This window comes from Aquarana catesbeiana, linkage group LG08, assembly GCF_042186555.1.
Source record: "Aquarana catesbeiana isolate 2022-GZ linkage group LG08, ASM4218655v1, whole genome shotgun sequence".
Classification (NCBI taxonomy): Eukaryota; Metazoa; Chordata; class Amphibia; order Anura; family Ranidae; genus Aquarana; species Aquarana catesbeiana.
Window position 1 is genome coordinate 154,685,764 of NC_133331.1, and position 20,025 is coordinate 154,705,788.

The 20,025-nt window shown below is 42.1% G+C and overlaps 1 protein-coding gene across 5 annotated transcripts in view; it reads right to left on the reverse strand.

Moving 5' to 3' along the window:
- Positions 1 to 367: 367 nt before the first annotated feature.
- The window catches only part of SEC31B (SEC31 homolog B, COPII coat complex component), a 387,082-nt gene continuing 367,424 nt past the window's right edge, over positions 368 to 20,025 (reverse strand). For all 5 annotated transcript variants that reach the window (XM_073596586.1, XM_073596585.1, XM_073596584.1 and 2 more), the window contains one exon: positions 368 to 6,447. In XM_073596586.1, the coding sequence (XP_073452687.1) occupies positions 6,268 to 6,447 (180 nt within the window). In that variant the 3' untranslated portion in view covers positions 368 to 6,267. The remainder of the gene's footprint in view (positions 6,448 to 20,025) is intronic.

Genomic DNA, 20,025 nt, shown 5'->3' on the forward strand with positions numbered 1-20,025 from the left:
GTATAAGCGGCAGTGTAAAAAAAGATATTAAATGCACATTTTTTTAAATGGCAAAACGATGTACATTTATTATTTTTTTTATTTATTTTTTACAAAAGGTGAACTTAGCCTTTAAATTCATCAACAACCTACAAGATTTTATTTAACCTGACACAATTGCTTTCTGATTATATTTCAACAGCTCCTTTCTCAAAACAGAGAATCTATACATATTGCTGGTGATAGTATTGCCTATCCAAAGGCTTCAAAGATAGAGATTTGTTTACAGTATATGTGGGTCATGTAGAGGAGTGGTAATGAATACTCATTGTTTCCACAAGCTAAATAATACATTTAGGCAAATAATAAAACATTTAGGCAAAGCAAATTTAGTACACCATATTTTTATTGAACAAATATACACTTGCTCAAAAAAGCTTGATGTATAAGTAAAGGTTCACAAATGAGGCACTTAGCTCAGGAAAATTAAAGGAAACCCGTAATGAGAAACACAGGAACTGCCATTGCTAATTTATTTCTAATACCACCAGTTAGCCTAGGTTTCCACTATTGCGAGTTGAAAGTGACGCGATTTTGATGTGACTTGAAGCAATGCCTGTGTATTCCTGTGGTCTATGGACCTCAAGTCGCATTAAAGTTGGACCAATTAATGCAGGGACTAATTTGAAGTCGCACAGGTATGAACAGTACTTATTGGAAATCATGGGGTACGACTTGTCACATGACAAGTTGCAGTAGTGGAAACGTAGCCTTTCTTAGATTTCATTATTGACCTGGAAAATGAAAATGAGCACATCAGAGTGAAGTCACAACTCTTGATCTGCATACTTGTAAGGAAGTGTCTTAGAAACCATTAAAAAAAACTGTATCAGCAGGATAGCTCAGCATTTTTAGAGGTGTTAGCAATGACAGCCTCCTGGTTTTCTGTAAGAACAAGTCTCTTAAAAACTATATATAAATAAAATTGAACTCACCATAGCACCAACTGGTGCATAAAACGTACACATTTTGCAACTGGGTGGGTAAATCTGGGGCAAGGATTTGGTGGGAGCAGAGGGGTGTAGAATCAGATGTAACCCAGTATTGGTTAACTGGAAAGTTAATGCCATCTAATAGAGATATACACTGAGGAAGGTTTATTGCCTCTGGTCTGAAAATGGTTCCATGGCCTGCACTGACCTACCATGACAAATCCAGGTAATCCTCATCTATGAGCATGTTAGAAGGATTTTCAAGTATTTGCATTAACTGCGAGCCTGCTGGAGTTAATTCCCTCATAGCCGCAAGGGCACAGAGTAAAAGCATACATGTAGTTCAGGATAAGTTTATTAGTTAAGCAGGAAACCCATTCATAAGCACAATGAGGACTTTAATAGCATGGCAGTGTTGCCTGAGGCAACCACCTACATTTTAGCAGTTTTATGTACAGAGTATATTTTTATCTTACTTGCAGAAATCTGCTCAATGTTAGAATCTCCTCTGATAATCGAGACTGACAACTGCAACTCATATTTAATGTCTAAGGTAGAGTAGAAGATGCACTTCTCCTAGGGTAGTGTCCCCACATACTGTATATTTGGCCTTCCACTGATCATTTCTATTGTACCTTTCCTGATTGGGAAAATGCATGTGCCAAACATATGCATCTGTCAGCTATGGCCATAACAGCAAATGGTGAAATTTGTTGTAAATAAGGCTGTCAGCCTTATGCATTGGGCATAAACCCAAGTATGGTCAACCTAATATAAATTCACATTTTCTGTAGGTTACTGTACTTTTTAGGTTATTAAATAATGTCTATAGGGTCAACACGAGGAAATGAAAAGAGCAATATGAGAAACAACTACAATCAAGCAGATTTTACCAAGCTGAAAAACAAGACAGTGAAGCTACAGGAATACAAAAACGAAGACCATAATTCCCATTCTCTACTTTATAATGTGGTCGGAATCATTTGCATTTTAAAGTGATATTAAAGTCTTGATTTTTTTTTGTTTAAAAATAACAAACATGTTATACTTGCCTGCTCTGTGCAGTAGTTTTGCACAGAGCAGCCCTGGCCCTCTTGTCGGGTCCCCCGCCGGCGCTCCTAACCCCTCCCTCCTGCTCCAACAGCAAGCAGCTTGCTATGGGGGCACCCGAGCCGATGCCCTGTGTGTCCATTTAGACACGGAGCTGCGGGTCTGCCCCGTCCGCTCTCTCTCCTCACTGGCTCACTGACTTTGAGCCAATGGCACCCGTTGTTGCTGTTTCAGCCAATGAGGAGGGAGAGTCTCAGACAGCTGAGATGCTCATGCAACATTGCTGAATCGAGATGGGGCTCAGATAAGTATTGCACAGAGAATGTTTATCTTAATGCATTAAGATAAAAAATCTTATGCCTTTAGGACCACTTTAAAAATTTTGTAAATCTAAATCCAATCTCTAAAATATCTTACAAGCTTTGATACATTCATTTAATTTTAAATTAAGCCAGCCATAGATGGGTTGAATCTTGGCCGGTAAAGCAGGGACCAACAGAGATTCAAACCATCTATGTGCAGGCTGGTTGTACACAAATCGATCATTGACTTGGGTATAACCAGCCTGTCAGATTTTTTACATACAATTACTGCCAACTGCTATAGCTGCTAGCAGTAATCATTGTGTTCTGCCAACTGGCAAGGTTTCCTGCCGACAGAATACAATATCGTGTCGGGAAAGATTCCCCCCATCAACAATGACTGTGTTGATGGGGGAATCTAGAATCTAGAAAATCAAATCATCTTTGGCTTGCCTTAATTTCAGTCTCTATAAATCTGCAGCCTGTTACCCACACAACAGTGAACAATTGGTGCCCGAACACACAGATTTGCCAACAATTGATAATTTATGTTTTTATTGATCTAGAAAACAGTTTAACAGACTAACACTGGTTTATAAAAATTAGAGCAGGTTTAACCAAATCAAAACACTTGTGTAAAGAAAAAATAAAGCTAAAGTTTAATTGGCTTATATTTTGCCATCCTTGGTTTCTCCTTTCCCCACGCAACAATATGCTTATTAATTTGTTCAATAAAACCTATTTTTATTACATACTTTATTGTAGACCCAGTGATGTCATCTTTGTGCTTCTCTATGCAATACATGAAGATCATTGGCTGGTGGGAGAGACAGAGTTCAGGGTGCTGTACATAGCATATAAGTACTCTTCTAAAAGTGCTTAGCCCTGGTGTAACCAGTAACTGGCTCTTGGGAGGCATTAAGCAAATGTCTAAATTTCTTGATGAGTGCAAGTCAGTCTGGGTATATAAGCATTCCGAGGCAGGCTGCATTAGTATGCAGACTGTTCTGGGTAGTACCCATATTTGACAGAACTGAAATCCAATAAATTAAAGTGGTGGATGAAAAACAGTAAGACACAGGAGAAAAGAGCTAGATGATGCTTGCCACTCTCCAACCAGGAAATGAGGCAGGCTCTATCTGATTTTCTTCAGCTTCTAATGCACACTGTAAGAAGCAAACAGTATGCATCAGAGTATAAATCAGAGACAGCAATTCTAATACATGAGAGGAGCCTGTACAACTGTATAAAATCAATAGTAAGGCTGGAGTTTAGGCTTTACACAATCTCTCTGAAAGGATGCTACTAGAAACCCCTCCCAATATAACTTGCAGTAGTTAGTCAGGTTCAACTTGACTTGCTCTTTAATGGTGAAGACTTTTGCTGCTCGACCAAGTAGCTTCCTCCACTGTAATGATTGTCAGAAACATACTCCACCATAAATGCTGATGAGGTGTGTTCTGGACATTTACCTGGAGCTGGAGAAGCTCCTTGGTTGAGCAGTGAAATATCAATATTACAAGTCAATGACATTGGAAGCCCCAAGCACTGGCAGCACAGCACTGGAAGGCTTATTTTGACAGGCAAGTCTGTCAGCCTTTGCTAGTATGTGCTGCATACTAGCATATTATGGCACTTTACTCCTGTAGGCTTGTTTAGAAATTTTGTTTAGTGAAGTTTAATGCCGCTTTAACCGATATGTTTCCCAGTAGTATCATTATCTGAAATGCAATGATAAATATACAAAACAAAAAGCACAACGTTTGCTTTCCTGTGTTTTTGCAATCAGAAAAAAAGTGTAATTCTCTGACTAATGCGGGCTGCGGTTACAATGGGGTGGTATTCCTCCCACCACATTCTCGATAAATCCCATCTTACAAACCTTCAAAATACTAATCTGAATGACACACAGTGTGAAGAATGGAAACATTAAGGCTGGGTTCACGCTAGTGCGAACTAGATGCGGCTTTCTCCGCATCCAATTCGCACAGAAGATTGTGACCGGCTTTCTATGGAGCCGGTTCACAAATCTCTGGCTCTGGTGCCATTTGCAAAGGAGTCCTGTGCATCTTTTGGTTGGTTTCAGGTCCGAATTCAGCCTAAAATTTGGGCTGAAATCGGACCTAAAACGATGAAGGAGGATGCACCGGACTCCTGCTGTGAGCCGCTGCATGCTCATATGTGAACCCAGCCTCAAGAATAAGGCAGCAAAGCAAGCAACAGAGTACTTTAAGTGTCAGCTCAACCAAGACGAATAACTTACAGTAATATTGGTAGCCACTGTAGAGGTTAATCACCTAATGGTTTAATCTCTCTTGGGGAGATCTCTACCTTAGGGTTTCTGGGCATCACACCTGCTGTGACCACAATGGAGTAGTCCCACCCTTCCTTTTGCATTTAGAAAAAAAAAATAAAGCAAGAAAATCGAACACCCTCCAGGATGGGTGGGAGTAGAACCAGTAACCATAGCAACAATATCGTGATGTTTCCAAGGTAAAAGAAAAAGCCATAAGACGATTCAGCCTGTCACTGAACCTACAATCGAAATATCACAAGCTAGGTGTCTAACCTTTAATTCTTAAAATGATCAGTGTATTGTTCAAATGTCTGTTACAAGAGAATAACCCTAAAGGCTTGTTTCCAATGATTCAAAATGATCAGTTCTTGGCTATTTTTTCTGTTATTTTAGGACCATTAATGCAAGCATTGAAAAATAAAATCTAAAGTAAAATGTAAATAAACAGAACTCATGTGTGTCAATTGTTCCCACTATTTAAATGCAGTCCACTCATACTAGTACCAAACCCCCAGCAATGGTGTAATTAAATGCAAACTGAAATATTTGGTGCTTCAAACACTGCAAGCCTGATATCCACTGCACACCCTTTTCATTGTCTGTTTATTCAGTATATTGTGCTTTTATAAACATATGATAAATGACACAAATAATTTAAACAAAGATCACTATACCTGAGCATTTTTTTTATATAGAACAACCACACCTTATTAAATAAGACAAAATAATAATAATAATAAAAAAAAAAAAAGAAGTTCTTCACACCGCTGGTCATAGGTTTTTAAGCAGCAAATAATATATAAAAAAAATAAAAAATTCAAGGACCCTTCTTCTGCTGAGGCATAGCGTTCCCCATCAATATGAAATTGTAATTGTAAGCAGATGCTGAAGTGCTCTTCAATAAGAAAATTTATTTCAGGGGGCACGCTGTGTATATTGTTGACCCCTGCAGCTCCTCTGTGATGCTCCCTGGCAGTCTACTCTCTACTATATAATAGAATAGCACACTGTAGTGAACTGGGCTGGCATAGTACTGACAGTCAATGCCAGGATGAGTTACAAAAGGAAATGGACTACAAGAAGAACCTTAGAGTTCCAGATCTATGCAAAGGGACTGCCCCATTATCTTTTTCACTTAGCTAAGCAGTTTCAGGTGGAGTTCTGCAAAAATAATGCTTATAGCTAGCCGAAGCCACACCAAGAACTTAAACCAAACAAAAGCCCTCTGTGTTAGGGGAAAAAAAACAGCTGTTGAGTAACTATTTACTTCTTTAAATATCCTTTAGCATTCAAATATCCTTTAGTTTTACACCACACACCAGAGCAAAGGGGTAGTATAAAGATTGTATTGTGATAATGGTGGCCTTTAATTTATGTTCCTTTTTACAATTCAATGGAAAGCCTTATGTGGTAATGGCACAAACAAGGCACAACAAGGTATCCTTGATTTAGGATAGCTCTGCATTGGTTACTTGTTCGGCCTTGAAAAGAAAAAAAAAAAAAAAAAAAAAATGGAAAAAAAATGAAGCTGCAGAAGTATGCAGTGCACAGCTCACATGTATGTATATGAGCACAGGTATGAAAAGAGTTGCACCTGTGCCACAGATGTGTAACCCAATCATAGTAATGTCCATAGGACTTTCTGCTTCTACATGCCCAACTTGCTGGCAATAGTCATAAGGACTTTTAAAATGGGCATAAAACTGGAGACTTCACTGAAGTTGCTGCTGCTGACAACCTGTGCGTGAATAAAGAGACCTTGCTGGTAATTTTGGCTTTCCACACAATGGGCGATTTCATGCAGTCCAGCCAGGATATGCGGAGAAAGCTGAAAGGGAGAAAAGAAAGCATTAAACATACATATTAGCATTATAAAGAAAGACTGTCCCTTTACCTTTAATCTAAACTAAACATGTGGGCACCATGGCATGTCATTGACAATCAGGCTTCAGACTGCACTGCCAGAAATCATCACTATTTCACTCTGTACTGAGCTTCCAGACCTTCTTTGCTAAAATAAAGGCATATAGAGTCAAAAAGATTTGTCTAGAACACCACTGTTAATGTCACATAGTGCACAGGGATGCCTTAAGCCCAAGACGTCTTTTCTCATGAAGGTATGTTCTGCCTTCCAGCTTAACCAGAATATTGTCTCTCTCTCTGTTCTGCTACAAAGCATCCTAAGAAAACTTCCTAGCACTGATTAGATATAGTGCATATGTAGACTTGGGAGTGCCGCTCAAAGCTGGAAGATAACTGGTGTCCCTGCTGGTATTCAGAAAGTGGGACCATGGCTCAGTACAAGCAAAGAAAGTGTTTCCACCGCTCAGGCTGACACTGACCCAGGTGTAAGTAGAAGTTGAAGAGCAGAAGAGCTCCAGGTGCTGGCTGAATGCTAGGCAAAGCAGGCTTGAATGGAGGAGAAGATTTGGATGCCGCACACTGGATGTAGTCAAAAAACGTCACTTTATTGAAAAAATGGGATCATCAAAACAACAAGACTGTCATGCAGGAAGTACAGGTAAGTTGACGCGTTTCGCACTCAGGACTGAGTGCTTACTCATAGCTAGAGTAAGCACTCAGTCCTGAGTGCGAAACGCGTCAGCTTACCTGTACTTCCTGCATGACAGTCTTGTTGTTTTGATGATCCCATTTTTTCAATAAAGTGACGTTTTTTGACTACATCCAGTGTGCGGCATCCAAATCTTCTCCTCCATTCAAGCCTGCTTTACCATGGCTCAGTAGGTGGAACAAAACATGTCGGGAGGGGCGTGGGCGGAGCAGCGCTGGCTGAGGCCATACAATGCCATATCTACATCTGAAGCACTGGGCTGGCTCCCACAAAGATATCCATACATCTTGCTCCACCATTGGTAGATGGACTAGACAAGTTATTATTAAGCCTATAGTGTGAAGGATAGAGCTCCTCCCTTCCCTGTTAGAGCAAACTCTAACAGATAGGTTAGTGCTTCCTGGGCTTTTCAGCACCAGACATCTGTAGCTCAGATTTGCAAGGCTGCCATCTGAACTAAACACTTATATCCTTTACAGCCAAGGAAGTTGCTATTTTAACCTGTCTGATCTGCAGTTGCATGTGATCGGCTATGTCACCAGCCATTTGATGACAGTTCTGTGGTGAGCTAACCTAAGCACATTATTAACTGTAACAGATACTGTAGGTTCCTTGCACACGGGCATCATAATTTATTGATGTTTACTCAGGAACTTGCAACGCCTGTGTGCAAGGGGCCAAAAACTGTGTGTAAGGCTGTGTTTCCACTACTACGAGTTGTTGTGCGACATGACACATGACAAGTCAAAACCCATGTATTTCAATGGTCCCTAATTCTAACTGGTGCGACTCAAGTCGCAGCGACTCCAAAAAAGGTTTTTGCACTACTTTGTTCCGACATCGGTGCGACTTGTTCTCACATGGTTTTCACCAGTCGCATGATATTGCATCACAAATCGCATAGCAAAGTCGCAGTGTAAATCGCGCTACTTTGGGGACGCAATAGTGGAAACATAGCCTAAAGACCCGAGTAATGCTGAGTATATATAAATTCGAACAAGGGAATTGGTTGGGACTTTATATGAAGCACGGCTAAGAAAATAAGAAAATGGTAATAGATATATTAGTATATAGTGGTAAAATTGTTCCAATTCATAAGGAACATAAATATGTTAATGATGGTAATAATTTATGATAAAATTCATATTATTGAATCTCAGAATCACACGATTGTGTTGATGTAGCATAAGGCTGGGGCTCTACGCGTTTCTTGGAGATGTCCACTCGTCAGAAGCAGTTACATTAGGGTAAATCTATAATAGGACAGATATAACGGGAAGAACTGCAAAATGAACAGATGTTTGACACAAGGGGAAAGCAGGTCAGAGGAGGGATGAACTATTCCCCAATTAGCAATTAGGTATTGGTACAGAATGTGTGACAATTCCAGTGGGAGGGATGAAATATTACCAAGCACTCTAATTCCGCGTACAAACGATAGGAAATTCCACCAGCAAAACTCCGATGAGAGCTTTTTGTCAGAAAATGCGACCGTATGTATGCTCCATCGGTCTTTTGCTGGCGGAATTCCAGCCAGCAAAACATTGAGAGCATGTTCTCTATTTTTCAGTTGCGAAAAGTTCCTATCCGAAAATGCGATTGTCTGTACAAATTCCGATGTGCAAAATTCCTACGCATGCTCGGAAAAAATTTGACGCATGCTCGGAAGCATTGAACTTCATTTTCTCTGCTCGTCGTAGTGTTGTACGTCACCGCGTTCTTGACGGTCGAAAGTTCAGAGAACTTTTGTGTGACCGTGTGTATGCAAGGCAAGCTTGAGCGGAATTCCGTCGGAAAAAACGCTCGTGTGTACGGGGCATTACCTTCATATGGTAAGCGTGACGGTGGCATACCGTGGCTGCTTGTGGCTATAAGGACTGCACGCGGGTGGAGCACACACTTTATTCACTCCCAGACCCCAACACACTGGCTTTTACAAATTATTTTCTGAGATTTAAGCTAACATTCTATGTTTATGGTTCACTAACCAGGTTTATTCATTACCTCCCCATGTTCACATCTTTCCTTGTTGCATATGGGGGATGTAATATTTAGTACGTTTACCTTTCACCTGACCATTTGACACTATTATATACCCTTTAGGTAGTAGTCCTTAATCTGCCCATGGGCAGTCCTATATATAAAAATATTTCCACTATGCTCTCTTTTACAGTATACCCACTGGAACTGTCACACATTCTGTACCAATACCTAATTGCTAATTGGGGACTACACCACCACCGATGTTTCTTATATCACGTCCTTGGGCCTCAGTGTGGCCACGGATTTGCGGCCTCAGATCCTATGGGATGTCTGTTTTTCCATAGCGCCTTCAGTTGTGAACATTATTAAATTATATATCCAATTCATATGTAGGTAAGAGCACTTGGGAATATTTCATCCCTCCTCTGCCCTGCTTTCCCCTTGTGTCAAACATCTGTTCATTCTGCAATTTTTTGTCCTATTATAGATATACTCTAATGTAACTGCTCCTGATGAGCGGACATCCCCACGAAATGCGTAGAGCCCCAGCCTTATGCTACATCAACGCAATCATGTGATTCAATAATATGAATTTTATCATTACCATCATTAACATATTTATGCTCATTATGAATTGGAACAATTTTACCACTATATACTAATGTATATATTACCATTAGATTGTTTGTGAATCACGTCGTTATTATGTATAATAAATTGTTAAGGTGCTATTTATTTCCACTAACACGTAATTGCATATTTTTGTTATCTTAGCCCTGCTTTATATAAAGTCACAACCAATTCCCTTGTTCGAATTTTTATATATATATATAATATATATATATATATATATATATATATATATATATATATATATATATATATAAAAACAGGGATGGAGGCAGATGAAGCTACCCACTCCTTGCCTCATTCAAAGTCCCAAAACTTCTCCCACCTTTCTTTGTATCGTTATAGGCGAGTAAAAGGTATGCAAGCGTATAAACAAGTAAAATTACTCTTCATTGCCAGAATTATAATATACTCATTTATACTCGCGTAAACATTAACTGTTTAACCACTTGCCGCCGGCTTATGCCGATACATGTCGGCAAAGCGGTTCACTCCTGCGAATCGCTGTATGGGTACGTCTGTACCTTTAAGGGCAATAGCAGGCACGTGGCTGGCGGGCGCAATCGCCGCCGGCCACCCACGAACAAGAGCAGGAACAGGGATTTGTGTGTGTAAACACACAAATCCGTGTTCTGTGAGGGGGGAGGAGACAGATCGGTCACAACTGATCTGTCTCCTCCCCCAGTCAATCCTATCCCCATACAGTTAGAAACACTAACTAGGGAACACATTTAACCTCTTGATCGCCCCCTAGTGTTAACCCCTTCCCTGCCAGTGACATTTATACAGTAATTTGTGAATTTTTATAGCACTGATCACTGTATAAAATGTCAATGGTTCCAAAAATGTGTCAAAAGTGTCCGATCTCTCTGCTGCAATGTTGCAGTACTGCTAAAAATTGCAGATCACCGCCATTGCTAGTAAAAAAAAAAAAAAAAAATAATAAAAATGTCATAAATCTTTCCCATGTTTGTAGACACTAACTTTTGCACAAACCAATCAATATACGCTTATTGCGATTTTTTTTTTAACAAAAATATGTAGAAGAATATATATTAGTCTAAACTGAGGAAGAAATTTGTTTTTTAACCACTTCAATACCAGGCACTTAGACACCTTCCCGCCCAGCCCAATTTTCACCTTTCAGCGCTGTTGCAATTTGAATGACAATTGCGCGGTCATGCTACACTGTACCCAAACAAATTTTTTATCATTTTGTTCCCACAAATAGAGCTTTCTTTTGGTGGTATTTGATCACCTCTGCGGTTTTTATTTTTTGCGCAACAAATAAAAAAAGACTGAAAATTTCGAAAAAAAACAAGTTTTTCTTTGTTTCTGTTAAATTTTTTTGTAAATAAGTACGCTTTCTCCTTCAATAATGGGCACTGATACGGCGGCACAGATGGGCACTGATATGGCGGCACTGATGGGCACCGATGAGGTGGCACCAATGAGGTGGCACCAATGAGGTGGCACTAACGGGCACTGATGATGGGCACTGATAGGCGGCACTGATGGGCACTGATAGGTGGCACTGGTATGCGGCACTGATGGGCACTCATAGGTGGCACCGATGGGCACACATAGGCGGCACTGATGGGCACTCGTAGGTGGCATTGATTGGTATATATGGGTGGTACTGATGGGTACGTATGTGTGGCACTGATGTGTGGCACTGATGGGCACAGACAGGTGGCACTGATGGGCAATGACAGGTGGCACAGATGGGCAATGACAGGTGGCACAGATGGGCAATGACAGGTGGCACAGATGGGCAATGACAGGTGGCACTGATAGAGCATTGCTGGGCAGATCTGGGCATATCATGGACATAATAGTGCCAATCAGTGCCCATTTGTGGGCACTGATTGGCACAGATTGGGCACATGTGGATGGCCATGGGGTACATACCTGGGCATCCACGTTGCCCCTTCCCTGGTGGTCCTAGTGGCATCCCTGGTTGTCCAGTGGGGTGATCTGAGGGGGGGGGGCTGCGCTGATAAACAATGCCGCGGGAAGGGGTTAAGGCTGTGGAGCCAGAGATTTCAAAAGTAAGAAATCTATAAAGTGCCAAGTGCATAAATAATATAATACAACATAAACTTGCTACTATTGTGAATAGTGTTCAAACAAGTGACATAGTGTCAGACACTTCAGAGGATTATACCATTACATAATATTTTATCTATGCCGTTATATTTTTGAGTTTTTTAATGTATACCCCCATTAGGGCACTATATTGGTTGCACTGAAGTGTCTGACACTATGTCACTTGTTTGAACACTATTCACAATAGTAGCAAGTTTATGTTGTATTATATTATTTATGCACTTGGCACTTTATAGATTTCTTACTTTTGATATCTCTGGCTCCACAGCCTTAAGGTGTGATACTTAATTAGTACACATATCTACCTACTAGGATATATGCTATATACCACTACCTTTAACAACATTTTCTACCTTCTACTGGATTAGCGCAGCACCATACCCTTCATTTATTTCTATTTTAGGGCCAAGTGGGACCCTTTGCGGTGCAAGCAGCTTTTCCATACTTGTAGACACTCACTCATACATGATAGCGCGGGAATAACTATCAACCTTTTCCCTGCTAAGGTCAGGTGTACCCGACCTCATTCTTCTGTTGTAGAGGTGTAAGAACCGTAGAGAGCCAGTACTAGTGCCGCTCATCCTTCTGGTGAACTGGCAAGCACCAGTGGCCTAGTACATCCTGGTCGTAGTCTAACCAGCACTGCAGTAACATGTGGTGACGTCCCATAAGTGCAGTTCAAGCTGGTGCGGTGGCTAGCACAAGTAGTGCCCCGCAGCCACCAAGAAGACAAACACAGGCCCATAGAGCCAATAGTGCCCTTCCCGCTGCATATCTTAATTGGGAGCCCACCACTTCTGCAGCATCCGTACTTGCCCCATTCACTGGCCAACCCGGAATTCAGGTAGAAAGTTGATTTTGCGTCGCTTGGTTTTTATTTATGCTTTTTCACGGAAGATCTCTATAAGATCTATTGTGGTCCAAAGTAAATTCTATGCTGGTCAATTCATCGCCGCTAATCCTCAGTTGACCCTTGCCAGATATTGGAAAGCTATTATGGTTTCTGAATTTGGGACCTTTCTGGGCTTATGCCACCTCATGGGCATTACTAAAAAGTGTGCGTTGCGGTCATACTGGTCCACTGACCCAATTCACCATATGCCCGTGTTCTCTGCTTCCATGACCAGGACACAATACGAGCAGATCTTGTGGTTCATGCATTTTAATGACAATGAACTCTGTCATCCTCGGGGTGACCCTGGATACAATCAGCTTTGTGAAATTCGGCCCCTCGTAAACCACTTCAGCCAACAGTTTGCAGCCTTATTTATTCCCAATCAAGTTGGTTGCGTTAATGAGTCCCTGATTAAATTTTCTGGTCGCTTGTCTCTCAAACAGTATCTCCCCAGCAAGCGTGCCAGATATGGGGTCAAGTTGTATAAGCTCTGTGACAGGACAACAGGCTATACATATAGTTTTATGGTTTACGAGGGAAGAGATAGTCACGTGGAGCCCCAAAACTGCCCAGACTACATAGGGAGCGCTGGCAAGATTGTTTGGGAATTGGTGTCACCCTTATTCGGAAAGGGGTACCACTTGTACGTGAACAATTATTACACAACCGTGCCACTTTTTAGTCACCTTTTTGATTGTGGAATTGGCACATGTGACACCGTGCAATCTAATCGCCGGGGCTTCCCCCAACTGCTTGTAGATTCCCAACTTAGACGGGAGGAGAGAGCCTGCTTTGCTCGCAGTGAAGCTGGTATAAAAAAAAGTGTCTGTATATTTATTCCAATTGGCTCTGCTGAACGCTTATGTGCTATACAAAACATCAGGACAAACTGGATCCTTCCTAAAATTCCAGGAAGAGATCATCACAGCCCTTCTGTTTCCAGACGGTGCTGTGCCCCACCTTTCCAATGCAAATGCAGTGAGCCGGCTGCATAAGAGGCATTTTCTGTATGTCCTCCCCAGTACTCCTACCCAAAGAACACTCCAAAGAAGATATTGTGTCTGCAGGAAACGTGAATATAGGCGTGACACCTGCTTTTATTGTCCCTCCTGTCCTGACCAACCTGGTCTCTGCATCTGTGACTGTTTCCGTCACTACCATACACCAGTGGAGTAAAAAAACGCCCAAAAAATAAAGTAAAAAATAGTTGTCATTTTATTTTTCTTCTCTCTAGTCTCTCTCTATTGTTACTGTATTTTTTAACTGTAATGTTTTATTTTTACTGTGTTTTATTGTATTTGCTTTGCGGGTATGGTATGTCTTACTGTTATACTGTAATGTTACTTTGTTTTATTGTTACCATTGTTTGCTTTTTAGGTACGCCATTCAACTGCATCACGGATTTATCCATTTTGACAGCAACAGGATTTGCTCTCACGATACGTAAATCAGCAACTCCAGCACTGTAGGAGGTGATTTTACCACCACAATAAAAAAAACAAAAAAAAAACGGTGCATGTATGCTCATCATTAGAAGTGGGTGTATGCAGGGCGGTATTCTAATGGTGGGCATACCCACCGAACAATCTCTTTTTTCGTTCAGCCCACAGGCTGCATGTAAAAAAAGAAAATTACAATATATGCCCAACAAGAACCAGCAATGTACTGGTATGTTGCTGGACTTTGAGTGGTTATACCAGAATGATGCCTGCAGGTTTAGGTATCATCTTGGGATCGTTCTTTTCAGCCAGCGGTTGACTTTCATGTAAAAGCAATCCTAGCAGCTAATTAGTCGCTACTTTTACAAGCGGTGGGAGGGGACTGTCCGACTGAGGAACCTGAGAATGCAGCGGGTGGTTCTGCCAGCTGACCATACAAATGATCGGAGACCAGAGAGGCTCCAATCATCTCTATGGCCTAAGCAACCAAAAGCTACAAGCATTTCATGACTTCGGTTTCGCCTGATATAAACAGCGCCATTGGGAAATTTGGAAAGCATCTTATCACACTGATCTTGGTGTGGTCAGATGCTTTGAGGGCAGAGAAGAAATCTAGAGTCTAATAGCTCGTGTGCAATGGCGAATGCAAGCGTCGGTCTTGTGTCGTATGTAAACAGCAATTGCACCATGCATGTGAGGTATCACCATAAATGTCAGATCGAGGGCAGTAATTCTATCAGTAGACGACCTCTGTGAATCTAAAGTGGTAACCTGTAAAGGCTTTAAAAAATGTATGTAGTTTGTCACAGCTGCACGGCTGTGCGCAATTTTAATTTTAATGTCGTGTTTGGTATCTATGTATTTGGCATAAGATCATCGTTTATATTTTACCAAACATTTGGGCAATATAGTGTGTTTTAGTGCATTGAAATTCAAAAAAGTGTTTTGTTTTTTCGCAAAAATTGCGTTTGAAAAATTGCTGCGCAAGTACTGTGTGAAAAAAAAAAAAAAAAGGATTGGGGGTTCAAAGTAATTTTCCAGCAAAAAAAAAATGTTTTTTTTTCATGTACACAAAAAGTGTAAGAAAGGGCTTTGTCTTCAAGTGGTTAGACTAGTGGGTGATGTGTGGCATAAGCTTCTAATGTTGTGCATAAAATGCCAGGACAGTTCAACTCCCCCCCAATGATCCCTTTTTGGAAAGTAGACACCCCAAGCTATTTGCTGATAGTCATTTTGAGTCCATGGAATATTTTATATGTTGCCACAAGTTTCGGTAAAATAAAAAAAAAATATTTTACACAAATTTGTCACTAAATGATATATTCGACATAGATTTGGGGGGCACACCCTAAAAGATGCAATAAAGATGGTACAGCCATTAGACCATAAAACAGAACAAAATATTACAGCGCACACATGTAAAAAATGACATTTAGCTCCTGCAAGGCTATTTAAAACACCAGAACATTTTCAAAAAAATGTCAATTTGTCGCCGTAAGTGGGCTTAAGCACCATATAGCTATATGGAGTGACCAAATCCCCATATTTTTTGAAAATGTTCTGGTGTTTTAAATAGCCTTGCAGGAGTTAAATGTCATTTTTTGCATGTGTGCGCTGTAATATATTGCTCTGTTTTATGGTCTTATGGCTGCACCACCTTTAATGCATCTTTTAGGGTATGCCCCCCAAATCTTTGTCTATTGTATGGATTCTGACCAAATCCTTTTGGGCAGGAGCACCCCACTCCCACATCATTGCCTCTCATTAGTGTCCACCTGTGTTATAGGAGGAGTCCTTTAGTTCGTACTTATAGAGGAATGTATTTCTCTCATGGTTCAGAGAAGCAGGATCTTCCATTCTATGGATAGCGTAGGACCCACTAATAATGGGGTACTTTGTCACAGTAATTGGGCTTAAGCACCATATAGCCATATGGTGTGACCAAATTCCCATATTTTTTGAAAATGTTCTGGTGTTTAAAATAGCCTTGCATGAGTTAAATGTCATTTTTTACATGTGTGCGCTGTAATATTTTGTTCTAAATGATATATTGCTCACATATGCCATGGGTATATGTGGAATTACACCCCAAAATACATTCTGCTGCTTCTTCCCCAGAGTATGGGGATACCACGTGTGAAACTTTATGGGAGCCTAGCCACATACAGGACCCCAAAAACCAAGCACCGCCTTCAGGATTTCTAATTTTTTAATTCACGCCTCACTACCTATCACAGTTTCGGAAGCCATTTGTCATTTTTTAATCACTTGTGACAAAAAAATTGGGATTTTTTCTACAGCTTACCTGTAAAATCCTTTTCTTGGAAGTACATCACGGGACACAGAGCAGCCATAGAAGTACCAACTTCTTTTCCTGCTTGATCTTGCGAAGAAATCGTGGTAGCAGCAGAATAGGAAGGAATGCATAAATCAGTGAGAACTGATCCCACGGGGTCACCAGTGCATCTGTCCCGCATGCAAGTCGATCCCTTGTTCTTGACACAAAGTTGTCGATCTTGTTGTTGAACCTGGACGCAAACAGATCCATCTTTGGCATATAGCCAGGAAGATGTTGGGGTGAAGAGACCATTCCCCCGGGAACAACTGCTGGCAACTTAAGTAGTCCGCCTGCCAGTTCTCTACCCCTGGAATGAAGATTGCCAATATGCACGGCACATGCTTTTCTGCCCAGGTTAGGGTCTGGTTTACTTCTCCCTGGGCTGCACGACTCCTGGTGCCCCCTTGGTGATTGATATAAGCCACTGCTGTGGCATGGTCGGATTGGATCCTGACAGAACAACCCTGCAACCTGAATGTCCAGGCCTTTAGGGCTAGGTACACTGCCCGAATCCTTAGAATGTTGATGGGTAAGGTCCTCTCGGTTTTGGACCATTTCCCTTGGGCAGTCGTCTCTTCCAGAACTGCTCCCCAACCCGAAAGGCTGGCATCTGTACCACCTTCCAGGTAACCAGTAAGAATTTCCCTTTCCGCAGCCACCAACTGAGAGTCTGACGCACTATCAGCGACAAACGCATTGGAAAATCTAGCGCCTGGACTTTCTTGTTGCAGGCAGACAGAATACTGTTTTACAGCAGTCTCCAATGAAACTGAGGATAGGGAACCACTTCGAATGAAGCCACCATCTTTCCCAACAACTTTATACAAAGGCAAATAGAAGGACCCTTCTTTGCCCCGACTACCTGACTATTTTTTACCATGAGGGGGGAAAATAGGTACATGCAGGTATGCATCCTTGATGTCGATTGATGCCAGAATTTCTCCTCCTTGTAGGATGGAGACTACCGATCCGATTGATTCCATGCGGAAAGATCCAATTTTTAGGAACCAGTTTAGATCTTTGAGATCTAGAATGGGTCTTACATCTCTATTTGGTTTTGGCACCGTGAAAAGGTTTGAGTAAAACCCCAACCCCTGCTCTTCCATGGGAATCATCATGATCTTTTTGCGACAAAAGTCTGTCTAACGCTTGAAGGAGAGACTTCTGTTTCTCTAGGTCTTTGGGGGCATTTGATCTGAAGAAACGAGACGGGAATTCCCAGAACTCTAGTTTGTGACCTAGAGTTATTGTGGAGACCACCCATCTGTCTTGAAAATCCTCCTGCCAGACCTTTGAGAACTGTAGCAGTCTTCCCCCCACTCGAACAAGCGGGGGCGCCCCTTCATAAAGAGGCTTTAGCGGTCTTGTAGGTTTCCTCCCCCAGGACTTCTTTTTTCCCTGGGGTTGACTCCGAGTTTTACCTCTTGAACCGGACGGTGGAGGCCGTCGCGACTGCCTGGAGGCTGATGCCCCTGGAACTGGAGAAAGAGCCCATTTAAATGAGGAATGTTTACTACTTTTCTTAACTGGAAAAAGGGTACTTTTCCCACTTTAAATCTTTTGGATATAATTGTCCAAATCATCCCCAAAAAGCCTTACACCGCGAAAGGGAAACCAGCCAGGAGATTTTTGCATGGCGCTTCAGCTGACCAATTTTTCAACCATAAGATTCTACACATATGCACCAACCCAAGCGTAAGGCGTGAGGTCTGAAGGATAGAATCTCTGATTGCGTCAACTGCAAAACACAAAGCTGCTGGCAGCTCGGCTAACTCCTGGGCCTGCTGTTCAGGGAAAACCTTGAGCACCTGTTTCAAGTGGTCTCTCAAGGATTGACATATCCAAATTGCCACCACTGCAGGTTGAGCTACTGAACCTGCCAAGAAAAAAATGTTTTTAACAGGAATTACAACTTTTTATCGGTTGGATCCCTAAGCATTTGAGCGTTGTCAACAGGAGAAGTAAAACTTTTATTTACAGAGAATATAGCAGTATCAATTGCTGGTATACCCTACATCTTTGTAAATGTTTCCTCTATAGGATAAAGTGTTGAAAACTTTTTAGGAGTGAAAAAATGTTTATCTGGATGATCCCACTCAGAATAAATAAGCTTTTCCAGCAATGAATGAACAGGAAAAGCATGCACAGCTTGAGGAGGCTTCAGTGAACCCAAAGAAGTGGGCTTTTAAACCCACTCAGTTACGGGTAACTTAAACGTGGAGCGGACCATTTCAGTAAGAGAATGCACCAGCAATTTCTCAACCTGTGAAGCTGAAGAGGGTCCTTCCCCTACTTGATTCCTCAGAAGAGGAGTCATCAGTCTCTTCCCGGTCCCCTGAGGGGGATTCATCTCCCCTTCCCCAGAGTTCCTCTGTTTAAGGGTCCTGGGTGGTAGAAGGGGACCTAATGCGTTTTCTTCCACTTTGTGAAGATGCGATTAAGGCCACTAATCTTTTCTCCAATCCACTCATGGCTGAGGAAAAAACCTCCTGAGTAATATATACAGGGGCTGAAATGCCAGAAGCAGTTGCAGCCCCTAACCCCGATAGCTAACTCTGACTAGCCTCCCTAGGTCTTTCAGGGGAAGATGGCGTTGCAGAGGGGGGTCCTCAGAGCCTGAGGGAGATCCCTTTGAAGCCCCTATTTTTCGGGGTATTTGTAGCTCCCCTTCTGCCCATAGTGCTAAGCACAAATGCAGAGGTACTACCAGAAATGCACCCACTGCTGAGCAAAATAGTTCAGCAACTGCCACTGCTATCAAGGCTCAGTCTGATACTAAGTAAACATGCCTGGGAATGCCTGTGTCACCCATGCTCACATGCCATCCATCTGCTCTGTGTCCCTCCATTAGCTGTGTGCACCTGCAAAAAGTGCACCTTTGTAGCTATGCATAGCCCGCGTTGTGGGCTTTGAACCACGCTGACGCTGTGCTGATGCTCTGCCCCCCTCCTCCGACCACCCTTCCGCCTCCCCCCTCATCTTTTTTCAAAAAAGACAGTTTCCCCGCGCGAGCGGGAGCCCCCCGATCCATCTGGATCGCACGTGGAGGGGGGGCTGAGGAGAGAGGAGGGCAGGTGGATAGAGAGCCGCTGTAATGTCGCGGCAGCGGTGCGGCACACCGCTGACTGACCCATGGCCTCTAGCCTGGAAAGAAGCTGTGGGGGGACATTCCTGAAAAGAGAAAACCCCCCCTTCCCACATCCTACCTGGAGCTTGGGCTCGGAGGAAGCGAGCAGCTTGTGACACAGAGCAAGACTGACAAGCATGGAACAGGTACGTGCTCAACAGCCCCTGGTGGCGACTTTAGGCATAGCAACATTTACTTAAAGGAGAAAACCCACTAGAATTAGAAAAATTCCTTAGGAATCTCCCTTACCTTATCCGGCTGCAGGGTTCTGTGGTAAACCAAACAGACCCAATCTTCACCACTCACGGTGGGC